We start from the raw sequence: 23,139 nt of genomic DNA on the forward strand, positions 1-23,139 counted from the left end.
TGCCAAACCATAAAGTATTCCTTTTCAAATCCCCGCACATTGACCAGAGTATTTCAGGAAAATTGTTTAGGGAGCCTGTAACTCATCGCGACTCAGTGGGTGCCAAGAGGGTCCCCGCCCTCCTCCGAGGCCGATTACTATGGCAACTAGGTTAGGGCGGAAGTGGCTCCAAAGACTGACTCTCACTAATCAGGTGACTCTTGCCTCCTGCACGTGACAGCGGAGCTCAAGCGCACTCTCTACCTATTTTTACCACGCCCCTATTTTTCTTTACTGACAACTGACAGTGAGCTAGAGCAATGGTCTTTGCGGCTCCACCAGGAGACCCCGCCTTGTAGTAGTGAAAGAACCAATTAGACTTGGAAAAAAAGAAGCAACACCCCAGGTTTCACTCGGGTTTGACAGAGGCAATTTAGGCCAACCTCGGGTCCCTCCGCCCCATTCCCCATTCCGGCGGGCGATGGACAGACCTTCTACCCAATAGCACGTCCCCTCTCTGTCGTTGGGTCCCGCCCCTGTAGAAACTGAACCAATGAGCGAGCCAGGTCTCGGCGGGGTGGTGAGGATTGCACTGCGGTAATATGGCTCTTCCTTAGCCAGCGGCTGCGGCGGCGGGAGGTAGGGTAGAGCAGTCCTGCCCCTCCGGTGGCTGGTGCTTGGGTTGCAGGGGCTCGGCAGGTCGTGGCCGAGCATTGGCGGCGGATGCCGGAGGAGTGCCGGCCCCGCCGCTTGGCGGCCCTTGGGTCAAGATGAGCGCCTCAGCGTCGAGCGGGGGCCCGGTCCCGCTGCCGCCCCCGGGCCCATCCGCAGCGCTGCCTCCCGGTTCTGCCGCGCGGGCCCTGCATGTGGAGCTGCCATCTCAGCAGGTAATCCCGCGGGCTCGTGGCGCTCGGGAGCGGCCGGGAGGAGGCCCGTGAGGGGGGCCGTGGGCGGTGGACTGACTCCGTGCCAGCCAGGAGACCGGGAGAAGTGGCCGGGAGAACTAGGAGGACTGACAAGGGCGGTCCGCAAGTCTTGTAAGGGGAGGGATCCAGTGATGGCCGAACCTCTGGGAGATCCCCGAGTCCCAGGAGAAATCCCGTTGCTGGAGATGGGCTGTTAAGGGAGAGAGAGAGCCAGTGAAACTCCCTGGGGGCTCGGCCTGAGTTCGCCTCTCCCCTGGTGGGGAGCTGGGGATTCTCTTGCTCAGACCCTCCCCCTTATCACCCCAAGGGAGGGACCCGGGGAAACCCTGGTGTCCCACGAGAGACAGGGACAGCGCATTTCCTTTTTCAGCCTACTTGCAGAGACTCTAGTTGGTACTCATTCTTACGGGAGAAGCGAGGAGTCATTAGGGTTTCTAGCGTTTACTTTCAATCTCTCCTGATTATGAACTACTCTCCTCAGCTTCTGAAGAGAAATCCTTTGGGACTTTGGGGTTTCCTTCCTAATCTCAGACCTCCAAACAATTTAGGGGGCTTTTTCCTACCTCATTCCCTCAAATGCGTATCTGTGGAAGGAGGATTTGATGTATATTTCCATGTCTTGAGAGCTTCTTGGATCCACATTGTAGGGTGATAATGAGAACACCGAGTTTGGAGATCTGACAAAATTCTTTGTCACCCATATAGCTGTAGAGTACTTTCTTCCTCTCCCTTGCGCTACTTCTATCTCCCAAGAGGAGACTTTTCAGGAACGTTAGCATTTAAGAGACTTCAAGACAGTACCTTTTATTTTCCCTATTCTTTGTTCCAAAAAGGAGACCTGAGAAAAACTGTCAGTTATCGAGAGTTTATCATGTTGGTTTTGTGCAAGGTGCTCGAGGATTGGTAGTTCATTTAATCTTCACAAATCTTTGCGATAGCTATTTTTATTATCCCCATTTTTTAGTTCAGGAAACAGGCTTAAAGATGCAGAATCACTCGTCCAAAGCCTTGCAGTTATTAAGTGGTGGGGCTGGGCGTCTGGTTCTAGCCCATCCATACACGTGATTGTATGCTTGAGACTTGAGCCACTACCTTCACACAGGACAGGGCAGATTCCTTCATACCCTTCCTCCAACTTTCCATCCCTGCCTTAGTACTTAGGGAAAATCTTTAAAGAAGAAAGATTGGGAGCAGAGGGCAGCTGGGAAACGGGATGGCTTTGAAATCAGGAAAGTGGGGAGGGTGCTAATGGGAAGAGGGAAGTTGAGGTAATAGATACAGTGGAGGCCATTGAGCTGAACTGTTTGCAGAAGCAAGGGGTTTTTGTGTGTGTGTGTGGCATATAGGATTTAAAAGACTGGGATAGCATGTACCCTGGTTTTGTGGTGCTGTGGGAAGCAAGTTTGTGGAGAATATTAGGAGTTTGAGGGGAATGAGGTTTGGATTGTATTTATGAGGCACTGGGAAAGAGTAAAAGCCTTGGGAGGGGACACTAACCTTTGGAATGAATTGTAATGTGAATTTTTGTGTGTGTAGGGAGGTGGATTGTGAGGGCGGATACTGGGAAAGGCAGTGGTGGACACTGTTATAAACAGCCTGGAGAAATCCTAAGGCGTTGAGGGCTTAGAGGGGTTTAGATTGGGTGAGTTTTGGGAAAATGTGGGATTGGGAAAGAGAAAGCATCGTTTGTTTCATAGAGCCTGTTCTCTAATAACAGTTCACAGTTTAATATCGGGAGAAATAATCCAAACAAACTGTCCATGGAATAAATTCAATTGCATTTGTGAGTGTTTGTCAAATTTTTGTATTTGTGCCAAGGGATATATTGTGGCTTAAGTGTACAGTGAATGCTGTATGGGTGCTGAGTATGGTATTCACAGCTTTTTGGGGGTGTCATCCTTCTTGAATTCTTGGAGGGCAGCTTATAGTATAACAAAACACTTTTGTTTTCATTAATTTAGCTTTCTGGGTCAAAATGCTCAGGTTTTTACAGCTATAAATATATATCACAACATTTTAAAAATAAACATTTTTGTTAAAACATAATCTGTATACAGTAGAGTGCACTGATTATTAGTATACAGCTTGATGAATTGTCACAAAGCGAACACAGTTATATAACTACTCCCTGGATTAAGAAATACAAAATTATTAACGTCCCAGAAGTCCCCCTTATGTTCTCTTCCATCTCTACCTCTCCTTTCTGAAGGAACTACTATTCTGATTTCTAACATAAGAGATCAGGTTTTCCTGTTCTCGAACTGTGTATAAATGGAATCATGCAAAAATGTATGATTGTGACTGGTTTCTTTTGCTCAGTATTGTTTATGAGAGTCATAGGATGTGTCAGTGTGTAAAACTTCTTTTAGCATTAATTCATTGTCTTTTTTTACTACAGCTTTTGCAGAATTTCAAAGGTTTAGATAAATTGGAAATCCAATTAATTAACTTTCTTTTAAATAACACTTTTTGAAAATCAAGTCATTTTAATAGATCCCATGCTATTTGATAAGGCATCAGTATCTTTAAACAAATAAACCCTGTTGATTTAGGATTTCTATGATAAAGTTGATTATCTCAAAGCATAAATTCAGTGGTTCCCCATCCTACTTCTAGGGCAGGATTTTTCAGCTTTGGCACTGTTGACATTTTGGGTGGCTAGGTTGAGCTATAAGACTTTTTAGCTACATCTGTGACCTCTACCCAGGATATGCCAACAGCACCTGCCCAGGCCTAAAAATCAAAAATGTATTCAGATGTTGCCAATTGTCCCTTAAGGAGCAAAATTACTCCTGGTTGAGAACCACTGTTCTAAAGTATATTTTCATTTTAGGATAGAGGGTATTCCTGCTATTATCTACTCATTTATTCTAGCCTTCATGAATCCCATTGATTCTAATGGCTGTAATGTTTAAAATATTAATTTACAAAAGATTAGTTCTAGAAGTATGGGTCCCCCCTTCTGCCTCCAGAGAAAGACTTACTTTGTTTTTGCTCAAAGTCCACAAAACTACGTATAAGACTTAACTTATTTTTGCCTTATTTTAATTTACTTATCTTTTAAAAAAAAACAACTTTAGTTAAGACTGCGTAACTCCTGAACCTTTACATGTATGAGTGCTAACTATAGTCCATGTAGCTACTTGACCGTGTCAGATGGAACTACTACTTAATCTTTGTCTCCTTTTGCTTCTGTGTGATCTTTAACTGTAATTTCAGTATGAACTAGTCACACATTTTGAAGACTGTTTTTGCTCTTTAATTTTTGGTTGAGGTTTGTAATTACCTTGGAAATATAAGCTCATCTGAAGAATAACTTCCTTCACACCCTTAGCGTTAGGAGTCTTGAAATAAAATTGTGTTTTATGGTAGAAACATTTAATATTTCCTTAAACAGTTTATTTGAGAATGTTTCTTTCTTCCCCAAAGGCTTCCGCACTTGAAACTTAACTATGTTTTTAGATATTCAGAGCTGGGGAGGCTTTTTAGTGATTGTTTAGTGACCCTTTTGGTAGGTCACGTATTTCTATAAGATTTGGTAAAAGCTATAGACTCTCTCCTTAAAAAATGCACTTACACACATACATAAACACACAGTTTTGCATGCAGGTTTGGGTTCCCTTGAAGTATAAATAGAAGAGCTCAGATTAAATAGTCCTAACCCAATTTAATCCCTTTCTTTGAAAAAAATTAAGATTTTTTTCCAATTTAATGTTATTTTTCTTAGTGGTCCATGTCAGTATACGTATGTCTACCATATTTTGCATAATAATGTTTAGTTATGTTTAACCCCGCATTGGTAGACTTTTGGACTCTTTCCAGTTTTTCTTTATTACATTATTGCAGTGACCATACATAATTTCTGTAGGATAAATTTTGAGCAGTAAAATAACTCAGTCAAAGGAAATACATATATGTATGTGTATATGTGTGTGTGTGTGTGTGTGTAACTTTTAAAGATATTAGCAAAGTGTTTCCCTAAAAGGACACGCCTGTTATACTCCTACCAAATTATGACAGGTCCTTTATTGCCACTTTTTTTGTCAACTTTGGGCGCCATAAGTTTTCTCAGTGTTTTCCAATCTAATTTTATGTGTACAGATTTTATATGTGTTTTACCTACATATATATATATATATATATGTTTTTGGTATTTAAATGAGCATTTCGTTAATTATTAGTTGTATTTTAATAGCTTTATTTTTGTATACCAAACACTATGCTAACTACATGATCTCATTTATCCTTACACAAGCCTATGAATTTCAGTATCTTTACATAGATTTATGTAGCATTTTAACTTCTTTTGTGAATTGCTTGTTCATATTCTTGGCATTCATTTTTCTGATTGCGTACTTATGTTTTTCATTGAAGAGCATTTTTGCTTGTCAATTTTTTGGAAGGAGGTGGGGCGTGTTAGTGTTATAAGCCTTTATCTTCCTTGCATTTTTTTTGGAAGTGTATATCTTTATTGTTATTGTTATTATTCTTAATTATTATTATTACTTTTTCTCTCCATCATTCCTCCTGCACTTACTCTGATAACTGTCTCAGCCTTTCTTTGGGAAATTGCTTCCCCCCTCTATGTCACTTTTTTCTTAATTGAGATATAATTGAGATATTAGTTTCAGGTGTACAACATAATGATTTGATATTTTTATATATTTTGGAATTTTTAATAGGCTAGTTTTTAGAACAGTTTTAGATTTATAGAAATATTGTGCAGAAAATTCCCATATAGTCTATACCCAATTTCCTTGATTTTTAATGTCTTCTATTAGTCTGGTACATTTTTTACAATTAATGAACCAATAGTAATACATTATTATTATTGACTGAAGTCTATAGGTTGTCCACATTTCCTTAGTTTAAAAAAATTGCGACAAAATATATGTAACATAAAATTTGCCGTTTTAATCATTTTTAAGCGTATAATTCAGTGGCATTAAATACATTCTCAGTGTTGAGCAACCATCACCACTATCCATTTCAAGAATTTTTCATCATCCCAAACAGCAGCTGTACCCATTCTCCTCTCCTTTCAGCCCCTGGTAAATTCTGTTCTGTTTTCTGTCTCTGAATTTGCTTTCAGAGTTACTTTAGATAAGTGGAATCATAGAATATCTGTCCTTTTGTGACTGGCTTATTTCACTCAGCATAATGTTTTCAATGTTCATGTTGTAGCATGTATCAGAATTTCATTCCCTTTATAATAATATTTCATTATATGTATATATCACCTTTTGTTTATCCATCTGTTGACAGGTCTTTAGTGTTTACCTAATGACCTTGTTTGTGCCACGATCCCATCCTGAATACCACATTATACTTAGTTGTTGTATCTCCTTAGCCTCCTCTTGGCTCTGACAGTTCTTGAGACTTTGTTTTGGATGATCTTGACAGTTTTGAGTACTGATTAGGTATTTTGTATAGGATACTCTTTTGGAATTAGTCTGATTTTCTTCCCTTCATAATTAGATTGGGGTTATGGTTTTTTGGGAAGAAGGCCAGAGAGGTAAAGTGCCATTTTTATCCTACCGTATTAAGTGTACATACTATTAACATGACTTATCATTGTTCATATTAACCTCGTCATCCCTGGCTGACATAGTATTTGTCAGGTTTCTCTGCTGTAAGTTTACTCTCTCCTGATAACTCCTCCCTACTGTCCTTTTAGGAAGGAAGTCACTATTCTCAGTGGAAGTTATGCTCCCCTTCTTGAGGGCAGAGTATTTACATAAATTATTTGGAATTCTTCTGTATGGGATATTTGTATCAGTAGCCACTTCCTTTTACAGATGAGGGATCTAAGTTCTAGGAAACTTTCTCAGAGTCAGACAGTGTCAACACAGGGATGCAGTCTAGATCTTTGATTCCCAGTTGCTATAGCATCCACTTTTTATAGGGGTCTTGTGCAAAACAAAAGTTTTAAGTTGCGTTGAGGTTTTTTTTTTTTTAACATTTATTTCTCACAGTATTGTGCCGATTACATAGTAGGAATTCAGTATATTTTTACTTTTTGATTTTGATATGGGTCTTTCCTTTGAAGAACTCGACAGCCTAAAGAGAGGAAGGAAATGGAATGGAAACATACAAGAAAAAAATAATAGAAGCACAAAAGCTTAATAAAGCTTAATTTAGCTGCACATGATATATATTTTCCCATTACATATTGGTTTATCAGATATCTTACTTTTGCCAATCTAATTTAATCTAATCATCTTTTTATTATGTTTTTAAAAGAGCTGTTTTGTTGATAAGGCCACTGAAGGTAGAGAGTAAGTTGTATCTTATTGGAAACATACCCCGTGCAGCAGAGTGCCGTGATATGTACATTACTCCTTCCACAGATATTTATTGAGCCTTTTCCTTGTGATTCAAATAAAAAGAATAATATGTAGTTGTATATCTATAAAATAATAATGGCAATTTTTGAGCTGCTTTGGATCTTGTAAATAAAATTATATGAGGAAGCTTCAGAAACAAAGACAACATCAACATCCTAAAATCATTATTTTTATGTGACAAAAGCCATCAGGAATTTAAGATTTTTTTTCCCTGTGAAAATAGTTAGTTTTCCTTTGAAAGGAAAAGCTATTTCTTCGTTAGTGTTTACTTTAAAATTTCTCCACAGGGGCACAATTCTTAATTTTGGCAGAAAATTCAGAAGTGAAACGGACTGGAAATAGAGCAAGAGCAGAATTGAAACTAATAAGTTGGGCTTGAAATGTGTGGTAAAATGAAAAAAAAATTAGGTCTTGGTAGTTTCCAAATGTGTACTTCGATAATTCTGTGCATTTTAACCTGTCAGACATATTACTACTGGGACGGGGAGGGAGCATTATTTGTCATTTTTAATGTACTCAAATGTGTGCAGCTACAAACTAGGGGTGTTATAGAAAAATTAAAGACAGATTTATATTAAGAGAAGAGTTGAAACATTTTAGTTTTTATACTTTGTTTTAGTTTTGAGGACATCGGTCATGTCTCAGGTAGAATTACATTTTTTTTAATGGCTTGTATTTTAATAGTTGCATCCTTAGATTATCCAGGTATAGGAGCACACAAAGAATGGAAAACTTGACATTGGATAATTCATAGTATACCTTCTTGGTTTAGTATTATATAACCTTGTTTTTCTATCTTATTAGATGGAAACATGAATTTTGAATGATAGAATATGATAGATGCAAAATCTGAAGCCCTCAGGTGAAACTATTCCCCTGGCCATAGCCTTGTTCCATCCATTTATTCTGGTCCTCCAGGAGTTAATAAAGAGTATTATTTTAACAAATCTGAATTGAGTGTCCTGATGGTCCTGTTAGCCTTAAACACCTGACCAGTCCCTGGGTCTCTCATGAGTGGTTCCACTGAGCTTGGCTCGGTATTTTGAGAATGTGTTTCTTAAACTAATCTCTGTGCTTTTACACGTTATGCCCAAAGCTTTGGGGATTTTAGGCTAGAATTAAAATGGAAGGAAGGCTGTATTTTTAACTTCTCTTTACAGGTTGAACACTCAGACTCTACCCTCACCCCTCTTTTATGGTGTGAATTAGAGTGAAACTTTGGAATGTCCTTCTGTAATTAAGTGATCATCTTCCTGTTTTGTCCCTGGGTACTTACCATGCCTATCCTTTTTTGACTATTTCACTTAAGATGTCCTGATTCTTTACTTATTTAAATTTCTGAACAGCATAGTGATTGTGGGTTTTCGATGTCAGGAATTTTATTCTGTGTAATATTTGACGCTGATTGCCATAGACCTCATTTACTAGTAATGTTATTAGGCACTGAACTCTCGTTTATTGGTTAAGAGGCTGAGACAGATAATGCTAAAGCTAAGCATTAGAACCCAACACTTAGGAGTCTTGATTGGTTTGTTGGTCCATTGAAATACCTGGCACATTTTTCCGCCTTGGTTTTTAGAATGTCCTAAAAGATGCAGTCAGACTTTTTTTGAAAATAATGAGGAAAACCAGGAGGCTGAAACTGGCAGCTACCTTTGGCTTTTGTCAGTAGACTCTTGAGTAAAAAAAAAAAAAAAAATATATATATATATATATATATATATACACACAAAATATATATAAATAAATATAAATATATATTTAAACATATATAAAATATATATAAACATACATACATATATATATGTATGTATGTGTGTATGTATAAATAAATAAATAAATAAATAAATAAATATTTATATGTAAAAGTGGAAATCAGACTTTCATGATCTATTTTTTTTCCAGGAAAAACTTGGTGTTCTTTGACATTACTATTTTTTTTTTTGACTAAGTTTTAACTTTAACCTATAAGTAATTCATGCATTCATGTTTGCCTATGTTAAAACTAATTCTAAGTCCAGAAGTTGATATTTATAAAGTACCTTGTTTGAATTATGTTAGGCACAGGATTAGAAATTGTATGTCTTGTTTTTTCTAATCCACTTGAATTATTTCCTGTTACAATTCCAGTCATTTTTTTAATAAGAAAGGAAAACTAAATTTATAAAAATGCAAAATGAAAATAATTTTATTTAAGATTATGAAAAAACTGTTTTTTAACTTTGACTACTTTAATGAATACAATAATGGCATTGAGAAAATTGGTGTTGCTTTCATCCCCTGAAATGTTAATATCTAAGTATATATGGGAAGCAGCAATATGAAGAAGATTTTCTAATTTTTTATTCTGAAAATAGATCAGAAAGTAAGGTAGGCTGTGGAGTACTCTGTATAGGTCTAGAACATTTTACAGGACTATATTCATTACATGGTAGAGTTGGTCCCATTATAGAATTGTATATATAGTAGGTATTTCAGGCTTGTTTTCGTGAATTGACTTAATGGAGTTTATTTTATATGGAAGGTATTTAAAATAAATATAAAAATAAAGAACAGTTGTCCAGGTGCTCTGGAGTGACTGTTTTACTTTTGATATTCATACATTTCTTTCAAAAGACATCAGTCTGATTATCAGATAGGGACACTACAACTGCAGAATTTCTTAATTGTCTATTAGCCTCATTTTTGATATCATTCAAACTCAGCTATTTTAAAATTATCCGAAGATCAACTTGTTTCAGGGTAGTGGGTGGGCAGAGAGGTCAGGAAGATTGTCTCCAAGTGGAGATTCTGAAGCTGAGTCATGAACGATTCGGTGTTTGTCTACTTAATTGTAGGTATTCATTTTACTCCAACTTCAGAATTATCATTTGCTGCTGGATTTTCCTCCAGACAAGATTCATGGCTCATTGTCACACACCATCGGCAATTGTCTATGAACAAATTTCCCATTCTTATCTTTTTATCTTTCACCATGCTGCCTTGTAGCTAATCTCTTTAAAACCATTCTCATAGTATTTTTAGCCACAGTAGTTAGAACCATCATTCCCATTTTATAGGTGAGCAAGTCAAGGCCCAGAAAAGAACATGGAGGAGACTGGGTTCAAACTCCACTCTTCTGGTTCTAAATTCAGAGTCTTTCCAATCTTCTTATTCTGTTTATTTGTTGGATTTAAAATAGATTTCCATTTCATCTTTGTTTCTAGCTTCACAAACTTGTATAGCTTGAGTTAGGTGGATAGATTTTGAAGCTACAGATAAACTGATCACTAAAGACTGAGGAAACTTTAAGGAGATTGATAATAATAATTTTGTTATTGAACTATCATATGTGCCAGCACTCCACAGTTACTCCATTAACTCCTCATTACAACTCTGTGAGACAGAAACTGTTACTAGCTCCATTTTACAGATGAAGTATCTAAAGTTTAGGTTAAAGCTTAGGCTATTTCTCAAGTGAAATAGCAGAACTGGGTTTCAGTGAGATAATGAAATAAACATCTGATTTGGAGCTGAAGCACGCTTTGTTTTTTCAGGTTGATTTAGTTGAACTCAGTTTGTACGAGGGAGTCTCTAGAACTGCTTACCCTAGTGCTGTAGAGTACATGTACAGACTGTTGCACACAAGTTAGTGTCCATGTTGTGGGTGGCTTGTTCTGTCTTTCTATTCCTCTTGTGGCTGAGCATCTGTAAAAGTCTTCCCATATTATTTGCTCTAAAAAAAAAATCAAAACTTCTTGGTGCAGAAGTGGAAATGGGACAGAGACCAGGGTTTTTTAATTAATCCCCAGTCGCCTCCGCCTTGCTCACCTCTGACTGTGGATGTTGCCATCTCCTGTAGAACTGAATCTCTGAAGGCGGGACGTCTCCTCCCACGTGCTCATGGCATGCACCCAGCATGCATCCGGGGCCTGGCTTGCACCCAGGGCCTGCCCCACCTGAGGTATGGTCCGTGGCTCTACTTGGGGTGTGAACCCAGGATCCTCTGTAAAGCAGATGTGCTAACCACTACTCTATGGAGCCAGGGCTTTTAATTTTATTGAAATAATGGAAACGAAGACATGAAGATTTTGGGTTAGATTTACTAAGTTGTAGTTTGCTTGTTTTGGTAGGTTTCAAACATAGATTCTGCCTGAAATCAGTATGTTAACATTTAATGTCTTGAGCTCTTGTTTGCACAAGAGAAAGTTGATACATCCATAGGAGAAGGAAGCTAGTTTTTCATAGTATAAAGAGCAGCAGGAGTTTTAGGGCAATGAATGAGGGATATGGTAAAGAAGACACATATGCCAGAGATATTGTGAAGAAAGAATTGATTGGCTAGATGTCCGATTAGAAATGGGGTTGGGGTAAGGGACATCGGCCAGGCAAAGATGTCTCAAAGGTTTTGAAATAGGGTACTGAGAAGCCGTTACATGGTGTAGACGCATGTACATACACAGTCCAGGATATCAGGCCTGGGTCCAGATCTTGATTTTGCTATATATTAACAGCGTGAACATGGATAAGTCCTTTTACTTAGGGCTTCAATTTTAGTATCTGAAAAGTGAGTAAAATGGTTTAGATTAGTGCTTTTTAAACTTAAAATGTACATACAAATTACTTAGGGAATCTTGTTAAAATATAGATTCTGATTGAGTAGGTCTGTGGAGGACCCAAGAGTCTATTTCCAACAAGTTCCCGGGAAATACTGAAAAGCAAAGGCTTCAGTGACCTTCAGGAACTTTTCCAATCCTGCAGTTCTATAATTCTATTTATTGAATGTATGTCCTCTGGGAATCTGTTATGTCTTGTGATTTTATCACCTCTATTTAGATAAATGAATTCTAAATCTGTCTTTTCTCTTCAAATTAAAAATGCCTAAACCAATTCATCATCTTACTCTGATAACCACTTCCTTTCTTGACATCTCTATTTCTGTTAATGCTTTATAAAGTCCTTTACAATTTTTCAGAGAGCTTGTATATCTGTTATTTCATTTCATCCTAAAATAACCAACAGGCATGCAGGAAATATCTCCATTTTATGGAAGGGGAAACAGGCTCAGAGAGAGTTAAGTGATTTGTTCACTAGTGAGTGATGGAACCACTCTGGAGTTCAGGATTACTTACTCTAGTTTAAGGTCTTACCACTATGTCACAGTGATTCTAGTAATGACCATCACAGATGCCCCTGCTTAAAGGTTGGTTACCATTTGTTCTTTAAAAATATAAATTAGTTTTATTTTTAAAAATAGATAATATATTCGTGTGGAACATTTTCAAGTTACATAAGGGATACAGTGAAGAGTCAGTCTCCATACCACTTTCTGCCCAAAATACCCATTTTCCCTTCCTTGAGGCAATTATATTTTATGCATCTCTAATAATTACATAATTATATTCTTTTCCCCCTATGAAACACAAATAACTTGTAAAATGTACTGACTTTATAAACTTTTTACTTTTTTAAAAAACAAATAGTATGTCTTACAGATTGTACAATATCAGTCTCAAAGGGCTGCCACATCATTTACTCTTTAAGGCCATTCCACTGTAGGATATACCATAATTTAGCTAGTCCCCTATTGATGGACATTTAACTTATTTCAAGTTTTTTGCTAATGTAAACAAGTGTATTATACTGTAATATAAACAAGTGTATTGCATATCTGCAAGTATATTTTTAACACAGATGCATAAGTGGAATTTCTGAGTCAAAGAATATGTGTGTTTGTAATTTTGGTAGATATTTCCAGATTGCCATCTGTACAGGTAAACAGTTATACTCTTTTCAGCAAAGCACCTGATTTGGCACTACCTTGCCTCTGAATATGTTCAGACTTTAGTTTATGTCAACTTTAGTTTTAATTTGCATTTCTCTTATGAGTGAGGTTGAGAATCTTTTCATGTTTGAGCACTATTTGTATTTCTGTTTCTGTGGATTATCTGTTAATATTCTTTGCCATTTTTTTCCTGTTGGATTGTTGAACATTTTTTTATTGATCTCTAGGAACTCTTTATGTTTTAATGTCTCTATTATGTGACATTTTTTTGTTAGTTTTTTCCTTTGACATTGCATAGGATAGTTTTTGCCATGCATAATTTAAAAACATTTTGTGTGGTAAAATTTGTTAATTTTTTTCTTTAATAACTTCTGAGTTTTATGTCATTCTTAGATCTTTGAGGTAATAAAATAATTCTTCATGGTTTCTTTTAGTACTTTTATGCTTTAATTATTTACATTTAAATATCTTTAAGCCATCTAGAATTTGATATAAGTACAGGGTATGTTTCCTACGTATAAATGTTTCATTTCTTCCTTTTTCCAATGGCTACTCTATTGCCCTAACATCTTTATTGATTAGTTCTTATTTCCTTAGAGGTCCTTTGACTCCTTTATCTCTTATCAGTCTTCTCTTCATCCTCAACCATATTCATTATCTATTTAGCCCCCATTAAGTCCACTTTTTCTCCAGGCTCCTATATGGTCTTATTTTTCCTTCTGTTCCTATTCATATTACTTTAAAACATTTTTTTTATTATGGACATTTCAATGAATAATGAAGTATGTATATTAAAATGTATATAGTTGTGGGAGATTGGTTCCAGGATCCCCCAATACCACCATCCTCAGATGCTCAAGTCCCTTATATAAAATGGTGTAGTATTTATATGCAACCTATATATACATACAGGCTACAGCAGGGTATGCCTGCTGTAGCCTTACTTTTTTTGTGTAGACTAAGAGTAGTACTCATCAGCACATGACAAACTCAGGGAGGGATATGATGAACTCTCAGGTACCAGTTACCCAGCTTCAATAACTGTCACCTCATGGCAGGTCTTATTCTGTCTATACACCTACCTACTTGTCCTCCCTCACCCAATTATTTTGACACTAATTACAGGCATGATATTACTCTTAACACTTGGACTACTGATAACTCTCTTCTGTCTTCCAATTTTTATCAGTCAGGTCATCCTGCGTGATTCTCTGTCTTTCTTTTTTTGGCCTTCCAAAATAACAGTGCTATAATAAACGCTCATTGAAAGTATACTGCTGGATATATATATATATATATATTTGCCTCAAATTGACCTTTTTGTGTGCACAAACTCCAGTATTTTAGTAAGATTACATATCATTCCTAGCAGTCTGAAGGAAATACCAGCATGATAAAATAGAAAAGAGAAGGGAACCAAGAGAGGGAGGATGAGAAACACATGCAGAGGATAGTACTGGATCTATCACTACAACGGACTGCTTCCTTAGAGCAATACTACTCAGAGGAAACTTGGAGAAGAAAAGGCAGGTTTGGACCTTCCACAAAGATTGGGGTGAGTAGGGTAGAGATAAAACAAACAAACAAACAAACCCAAAAAACCCTGAGCCAAAATATATAAGAAAAGTAGAAAGTTTAGAGAATTTTTTTTTCCTGTGGAGAAGTCTGCTTTATAATTTAGTAGTGTTTAGTAAATGACTGAATTAAATTCTAGGACTGATTTGAGAGCAGAGTTAATGTCAAAATAAAGACTTTAGTTCCAAGATTGTATAATTTGTGTCAGAGAAAGCTAGTAGGGGGATAGGTGTTATAAAGTATTTTATGAGAGATTAGAGATGGTAGGTTGTTTGTGTAAATCTGTTACATTGGCTGTTGGCACCATTTGCTTATAGCCAGGGGATCAAGTGCTAGTTTTAAAGAACTTTTGTGTTCTTTCAATACTTTTCACGGTGAGTCTTTCAGGTGGTTTCAAAAGATTAGAAAAAAACGGGTGATTGATAGTGCTATAATATAGAAGGGGCTTTTGTGTATATATATATATATTTTGAAAGATTGACCTAATTTATTAAGCTTAAATTTTTGATTGAGTAATTCAACATTTTTACCTTCTGTGAAAATTTAATTTTCTCCCAGGTTTGCTTTTGTTGTCCCTCAAAAAGGTATACCAAAGTACCAGTAATCTGAGTTTACCTGAAACAACCTTGGCCTGAATGCTTCTATGCCATTTTGCCTGGTCCCAGACTAAGAATAAATGCCTGACCTGAAAACAAAAGACTAGGAAAGCAGGGAGATGTCCAGAAGTTTGACTACATTTCCAAACCAAATGCCACTTAAAAAATTATCTCATAATATCTGTGATTATCTACATTAGGGGTTAACAGACTATGGCCAATAATCACTGTTTTTTGTAACAACTGATGAGCTAAGAAAGGTTTTTACATTGTTAAGCAAACAAACAAATCAACCTCAAGAATAGGCAGAGACTGGATATGCCCTGAAAAGCTTAAAATATTTACTCTTTGACCCTTTACAGAAAAAGTTGGCCAACCCTTGATCTACATTAATCAAGATATATGGTGATATTACTATAAATGAACATTTAAAATTTCTTGCTTTTTTGTTTATATTCTAAATTGGCACTTTGTTTTTTTAATGGTTATATGGTTTTCCACTGTATGAATGTACCACAGTTAGAGTGGTTAGTTTTTGCTTTTATAGTCAATATCAGAATAAACATACTTGCACACATTTTGTAACTTGTGGAATTGCTTGGTTAAATATTATATGCAGTTTAAAATTCTCCCCCTTCAAATTGGACCATTTTATATCCCCCAACATTGTTTTCTGTACTTATATCAAGCCTGACAGAGAATAAAATAGTTTGACTCTTTTAATCAGAGAGGGCCCTTCATTTTCTATTGTTGAGTAACAAACAAAAATTTAGTGGCTTTAAAACATCATTATTTATTTTGCTCACAAATATGCAGTTTGGTTTGGGCTTGGTGGGAGCAACTTGCCTGTGCTTTACTTGATGCCATATCTGGCTTCTCAAAGGCTGGGTGCTGAAATGGTCATATGTCTGGTTTTAGCTGAGATCTCAGCTGGGGCTGTGGAGAACACCCACGCAGCCCTTTCCATCTGGCTGCTTGGCATCCTCACAGTAGGTTGACTGTATTCCAAGAAACAGAATCCTATAAGAGGACTGGGTGATTTTATGATTTAGCTTTAGAAGTCACATAGCGTCATTCCTGCCATAGTCATAGGCCTGCCCAAATTTAAGGGGGAGGGAACATAGACCCCACTTGGTAATGGAGGAGTGGCAACCTCACATTGTAAGGAACGGGATGTATTTATTGATGTGGCCATTCTTTGGAAACTGCAGTCTGCCACAAGGCGGAATGTCTGTTTTGGTGTGTATATCTTTAATTATGAGTGTGATTATACAGTTGACCCTTGAACAACACAGATTTGAACTGTGCGGGTCCACTTATATGTGGATTTTTTTCAATAAATACATTGGAAAAATTTTTGGAGATTTCCTTACTACCATAAAGCAATTGTATCGATTACACTAGGCAGTCATATTGCTGCTTTTTTATTATTAATGTGTGAATTGTTATACTTGTAAATAAATTGAATTTCTGTTTCACATTATCTTTTCATTTTTGATGTCTAGTGTTAGTAATATGTATGACATCTTCAGTGTTTTGTATCATATAAGACAGTATTGATATAGTTATAGACAGATGATTCAGCTGGTAAACAGATGGTGTAAACTTATGATATCAGTAAATCTAATATAGTATTGTAAGTGTATGTTCTCTTCCTTATGATTTTCATAATAACATTTTGTTTTCTCTAGCCTACATTATTGTAAGAATGTAACATGTATATAACATACAAAAGATGTGTTAGTCAACTGGTTATATTATCTATAAGGCTTCTGGTCAGCAGTAGGCTACTAGTAGTTAAGTTTTTGGAGTGTCAAAAGTTATACGTGGATTTTCCACTGCACCAGGGGTAGGATGTGTGGGTGCCCCTAACCCTTTCCATGGTTCAAGGGTTAACTGTACATCTTTTCTTATGTTTATTGTACTTCCATTTCTTTTTCTATGGCCTGACTTTTGCCTCTTTTCTTTTGCTTCTTTTGGGCTATAGATGATTGATTATATTATTGATTTGTAATGACTCTTGTAGATTAAGTAAATTAGACTCAAAATTTGTTTTGAAGATAACTCACTGTGGCCTTAGGGGTCATAAAAGGTGTGTTTGGGATGATTGTTTAGTTTGGTGATGGTGGGGATTTGTGGAGTAATTATATTTAAGAACCATGGTAGTTTTATTTTTTAAGCAAGGAGTACAGAGAAGGGAGGGTGAATGATAGCTATTTCTTCTTCTGTTGGCCATCAGCCTCCCCAAATCACTTTCCAGCAGTGATAAAGAAAAAGATTAGACACCTCAGTTGTCTTTTGTTGTTGTTATACCTCAGAAGCCAGAAAATTTTAGATGCCTGCAAGGGAAAGGTAAAACTTGGGAGAATATAGGACCCCAGTGGCATATTTCACTACTAAAAATAGCTTTGGATTCCTTTTAGTTCTGGGGTGTGATTTGACCATTTTTTAAGCCTTGCTGTCGTCCATGTTGAGGTTCAAAATTGTATCAACAAAATTAATTGACCCACCAGAAATGATCATTTTCCAAAATATAGGGATGTTAAAGAAAATGAAACATTTTTTTGTACCTTGCCACTAAATTAGAATGTTCTTACTCTTCATCTACTAACCTGTTATGGGATAAATTCTTAATAAACAATTATAATATAAGTCTTCTCCCTAGTTGTAATCTTTGACAGTTTTATAGGGACTGGGCTGGTGTTGTTACTGGTCTGAAGTCCTCGTGCTTGATGGTTCCAAAGGCCAAAACTCAAAACATCAGAGTTTGGAGTAAGGAAAGATTTATTGATCGAGAAGGTGCCAACCGAGAAGATGGTAGGCCTGGTTGTTCCTCAGATCTGTCTTATCCAAGTACAAAGTTCAGGCTTCTTTTCTTTCAAGAGAAGGGGAGATGGGAGATGCTGTCTTTGTAAAACTCAAGCCACAAGCAGAATTCCTCTAATGATTAGAATCTATTAGCCTGAAGGCCATGGAAATAAAGCAGGCATGAACAAGATGAAGTCAGAGAGAGGTGGAGCATTTTACTCTATTACAGTGTTTGTAATTATAGTTGTCATTTTAGGTATGATTTGATCCAGAAACATAAATTCTGTTGGCATCTCTTGATTTTGTTCTCTTCTTGGTGGTTTCATTCTCAGGTTTCACTGTGATAAAAAGATATCCGATAGCATGCCTAGTCCTTCCAGGTTCAGGGCCCATAGGAAAAAAAAAGAACTCTCAAGAATTTAATACAGGTTCTTGGTTTTTTATGGACCCTGAGTGAATCATATGTTATGGTTGGGGGATGGAGTATGCTGATTAGCCTGTTCTGAGTCACGTGAACATCCTTGGAGTTGGAGGGAGTTCTCTGTGAAGTAGACATTGATAGTAGGGTTGAGTGGTCTTACAAAGGAGAATCTGGGTTTGTTTTTAAACATATGAGTGCTGGGCAAGACAAAACAAACAAAAAGTACAAAAACAAAACAAAATTTTTATTAAGACTGCTGTTAGGTTTTAAAGCAGTTTTCTAAGAACAGTAGTACTATTAATAAAAACAACCATTTTTGGTTCTTTAGAGGCACCAGTTTACAATCATACTAATGAGTAATTCATATATATATTTTTTTACTAAGGCAAATGTTTCAAATCGATAATCCATGCCACGTAAGTCTTGTTTTAGAATTTATTCTTGAAAGAGTTGTTAAATAGTTAAGGAATTTAGGGTCATACTGTTTTTGCCTACTGCCAACATTTCAGATATCAGAGTTGTGCTTTAAGTACATCTTTCAATCCTCCAAAGCTGAATAGGAGGTTTTAATTTTATATGTTAGTGAATGTTTTTAACCTCTATATGGAATGTTTTATAGGTTGTGTTTTAAATATTTTAAAGTTATGTTAATTCCAACTTAAAAGTAAAAATCTATTTAGCTTTAGTTTTGGGGATAGGTATTATTAGTGCACTACTTGGATGCGAAAGCTACTGTTATAGAATGATACACTGAGAGCATTTTGTAGCTGAAAGTGTGGAGCATTTGAGAAAGTTTGAAGAAATTGTTGGTGAAGAAAACTGCATGGAATGTTATCTTAAAGAGTAATCCTAAAGTCTGTGTAATTCAGTTATTCAGTATTTTTACTCTTCTGAGACATTTGAGCCAATTTTGATCATAAAGACAGATTTGATATTAACTGTCTTTAGATGGGCCTTTTGAAGAGATAATCTGATATTTAAGTCTACTTAGACAAGTCTGAAGCAGTGTATTTATGCTAGATGGTGACACCAGGCCATGAAGTACCATTAGATTGTATACCCTAGGACATTAGTTCCTAGGTCCATTCTTAGGTTGAAGTGATGTTTTCTCCCATCATCTGGTGGATGAATGTCAGAATCCACTAAGGGTTCCAGGCCACTCAGGACTATTGCAAGGCCTATGTTATACAAGGACCTTCTTGACTGGATTAATTCACTGGAGATTTATTAATTCAATTAAACATTTATTGTGTGCCATCTATTTGCTAGGATCCTTAAGGTCACACTGATTTCTTTAATACTTCCTTTGATCATAGGGTAACAGTTTGGGTGAAGGTGGATAATATCTTAAAATTTGTAGTGATTTTTGGTATTGCTATTTTGGACTAGGTTTTATTGATTTAAACTTTTTCTTATTTAACTTTTTTTGAGTATGTAAAACATATGGTACAGAAGTCAAAACTACATAAATATCAGAAATCTTGTTTTTATCTCTGTTCCCACCAACCTGTTCTTACTTCATAGATAATCATTTTTCTGAATTTCTGGCTTAACCTGCCCGTGTTTCTTTTTAATTGTATTAAATCTTGGGGGAAGAAGAGGGGAAGGAGGTGAGAGACTGAAGGAAGAGGTGAATGGGTGGGAATGGATGAGAAGAGTTATATTTCTAAGAAATGCTTGTGAAATGTTGTTTTATTGGCACCACTTCCACTTCTATTAACTCTGAAAAAGGCAGTAACTTTAAAACATAAACTATTTTGGAATAATTTTAGATTTACAGAAAAGTTGCAAAGATGACAGAGAATTCTCTTCATTCATTTTCCTTAATGTTAATATCTTATATTACCATTTTACATTTGTCAAAACTAAGAAAAAATTGGCACATTATTATTAATTTAACTCCATTTTATTACAGTTCAGCATTTTTAAAAAGCAGCTTTATGATGAAATTGGAATGGATGTTATTAAAGAAGAAGCCAAGACAAAGGGCACAAGAGGATTCATATGGATGGACATTTTCTGTCTTTCCCCAAGATTACATCAGTAATTTACCCATAAAGAGTTGATTTCCTTTGTCTGTTCCAGCTGCTGGGGGTACCTTGTATTTTTAATCATGGTGTAATGAGAATACTTACTCTAATGCTTTTGAAGTAAATAAAGTAAGGGAAAAGGCAAAAAGTCATACAACCCAAGGTCAGTGCTTTAAGTATAGTTGGCTAATTTGTGGAGGAGTTTTTGTTTTTTTGTAAACTTTCTTATAAAATGCCCTGATGTGGTCAGTTCTGTTTTATCCACATCAGTGGTGGGAAGCATAGAAATAATAATGATACATTGGGAATCCACCCAGATGAGTGTTTGTACATGCCATTGCTGATTTTAGAATCTTAGAGCTTGGAGTCAGAAGGTGCCTTGGAGGCGGTTGTGCTAACTTCCTATATAATGCAAAGACCTCTTCAGCAATTTATGTGCATTTATTACAGGTTTAATCTCTGTCCAAGCCCTGCATACTGCTTTACAAGGGAACTGTCTCTTGTCCTGTATTTGTCATAAAATTATACTTTGGAGGTGAAGAATAGGCATTGCTTTGTCTTCTATAGCAATAGAGGAGTGTAAAGACCAACTTATCTCTCTATATAAATATAGGAGATATAGGTGTATGTATACCTACATGTGTAGGTATACTCCCTTTGCTTGCTTTCTGCCTTTTTTCCTTCATTCTTTTGAGATATCCCTCTCATTTATTATTTACTTTTTTGTTTCTTTGTATTTGGTTACTTAGAAATGTTGGGATAAAGAGATGAATCATGATAATGAGTAATCGTAACCTTTTAGGATTATTATGAAGATTAAGTAAGAGCACATGTATTAAGTGTTTAACACAGTGCTGGCACACAGTAAGCATTTAATAAATGCTAATAGTATAGTTGTTGTGGCCGCCAGCCCCCGATAGACACACGGACCTCCAGAAACCAGTGAGTTATAGGAAACACACTCTTTATTCAGCCAGCTGGGTCTGCCAGGGGTACGCAGACCCCAAATTAAGCAGCCCCGAAATGTAGAGGTACAGGGTTTTTAAGCCCTAAATCCCATTCCTCATTCCGTTTTAACACAAAAGTCTATTTTTCTTCTATTTGCTAACTGTCAACCCACAGGTAGGTTGTGCAAGTGGGAGTACGGAAGCAGAAAGCTTATTGTTAGAATGTTATGTTCCCATGGGCGATAGCCAAGCAGTAATTTTTAAGCCAGCACATAGTGATGGTAGTGGTCTCTGTCATCAAGTCTTTTCTTTCTAGATTAACAAGGAAAATAACTGTAATACAGGTTGAATGAAATAAGTAATATAGTAGAGGTAGGAGCAAAGTTCTTATTTATTAACTGATTTCAGTTAGAGAGTCAGGAAGGAGGAATCTCCTCTCCTTAGTTTTGAAGTGGAAATAGGATCTCCTTGAAGAGAATGGTCTTCTAGATGGAGGCGCTAGCATTAGCAAAAGCATGTAGCTAGGTACGTGCATGATCTTATTCATGGAACCTTAAGCCGTCATGTGTGACTAGGAAGATCTAGTAGGGAGTAGGATAGGATATGGAAAGTTCGAATTACACAGGGCTTTGAAAATAATATTGGAAAGTTTGTACTTTATGCTAGAGGCTTTGGGTAATATTTTCAGGTCTTTGAATAGAGGACAAGATTGCAATCTTATAGCAAAATAAATGTGATTTATGGCGTATAGGCAATTAGTGGTTCCTTTCAATTTAAGAGCTTGACTGATGAAAAATATATAATAGGAGGAAATAGTTGCTGTAATCCAGGGTGTGAAATGGAAACTGTTGGGAGATTGTAGAAAAATAAGTCTTGTAGAATGAGCCCTAGGAACTTTTTGTAAATACATTTGGGGCTTTTCATGCTTAGAGGATTAAACAAATTTATTAGACAATAACCTTTTCTGTCAAAGAATCTTAATCTCTGGATTGGGAAAAAGGATTGGGTTGGTATGTGCATAGAAAGAAAGAACTGTACTTTTTCTGGTTGACTACACATGTAATTGAAGATGGACTTACCTCAGTAGAATGGTTTGCCTTTCAGCCTGAAGGGAGAGCTTTAAGCATATTTTAAAACTGAGAACTTAGTTTCTATTTTTAAGTCTCTGAAAATAATGATTTGACACAGGGAACTAGCTTTTGGAAATGAATCTGATGTGCTCAGATTTCAGCATTGCCAACATTTTCTCTTTGTGATTTGAGTTGACTGTCCCTTAAGTTATGTTGTATTTTTGTTGATTTCTATTGTTGCTTAAAGAGCTTTTGCCTTTCCAATACCTGTAACTCCAAATAACTCATGCACCCTACTTTGAGAAATTGTTTGGAAGGACGCCCGATTAGGACTGCTGGTCAAGTGAGAATTTAATTTAAGCTCCTAGCAGTTGGGTTATTGGCTGGATGGAGTGACCAGTGAGTTATTGCTTTTATTTTTTTGCTTTAGCCTCTCTCCTTGGTTGTACAGATGATCTGGCTTCTAGACTGAACTAGCAACAGGGCCATATGTATGTAATAACTGCTGATTTTCTGTTGGTATGAGATGGACTTTTTATATCCATAGACATCCTTCTGAAGGGAAAAAAGCAAATTATTATTTAGTTCATGTTCCAGGAAATACTAATGCTGTTCTACAGATATATTGTACTTATATAACATTTATACTTTTCAAAAATATTTTTTATTGTCATTT

The 23,139-nt window shown here is 36.3% G+C and overlaps 1 protein-coding gene across 2 annotated transcripts in view; it reads left to right on the forward strand.

Annotated features, from left to right (window-relative positions):
* The first annotated feature begins 532 nt into the window (after positions 1-532).
* UVRAG (UV radiation resistance associated) overlaps positions 533-23,139 on the forward strand; it is a 254,987-nt gene continuing 232,380 nt past the window's right edge. For both annotated transcript variants that reach the window (XM_039848085.1, XM_039848086.1), the window contains exon 1: positions 533-866. In XM_039848085.1, coding sequence (XP_039704019.1) covers positions 750-866 — 117 coding nt within the window. In that variant the 5' untranslated portion in view covers positions 533-749. The remainder of the gene's footprint in view (positions 867-23,139) is intronic.

Source organism: Pteropus medius, unplaced genomic scaffold (genome assembly GCF_902729225.1).
Source record: "Pteropus medius unplaced genomic scaffold, Ma_sr-lr_union100, whole genome shotgun sequence".
NCBI lineage: Eukaryota > Metazoa > Chordata > Mammalia > Chiroptera > Pteropodidae > Pteropus > Pteropus medius.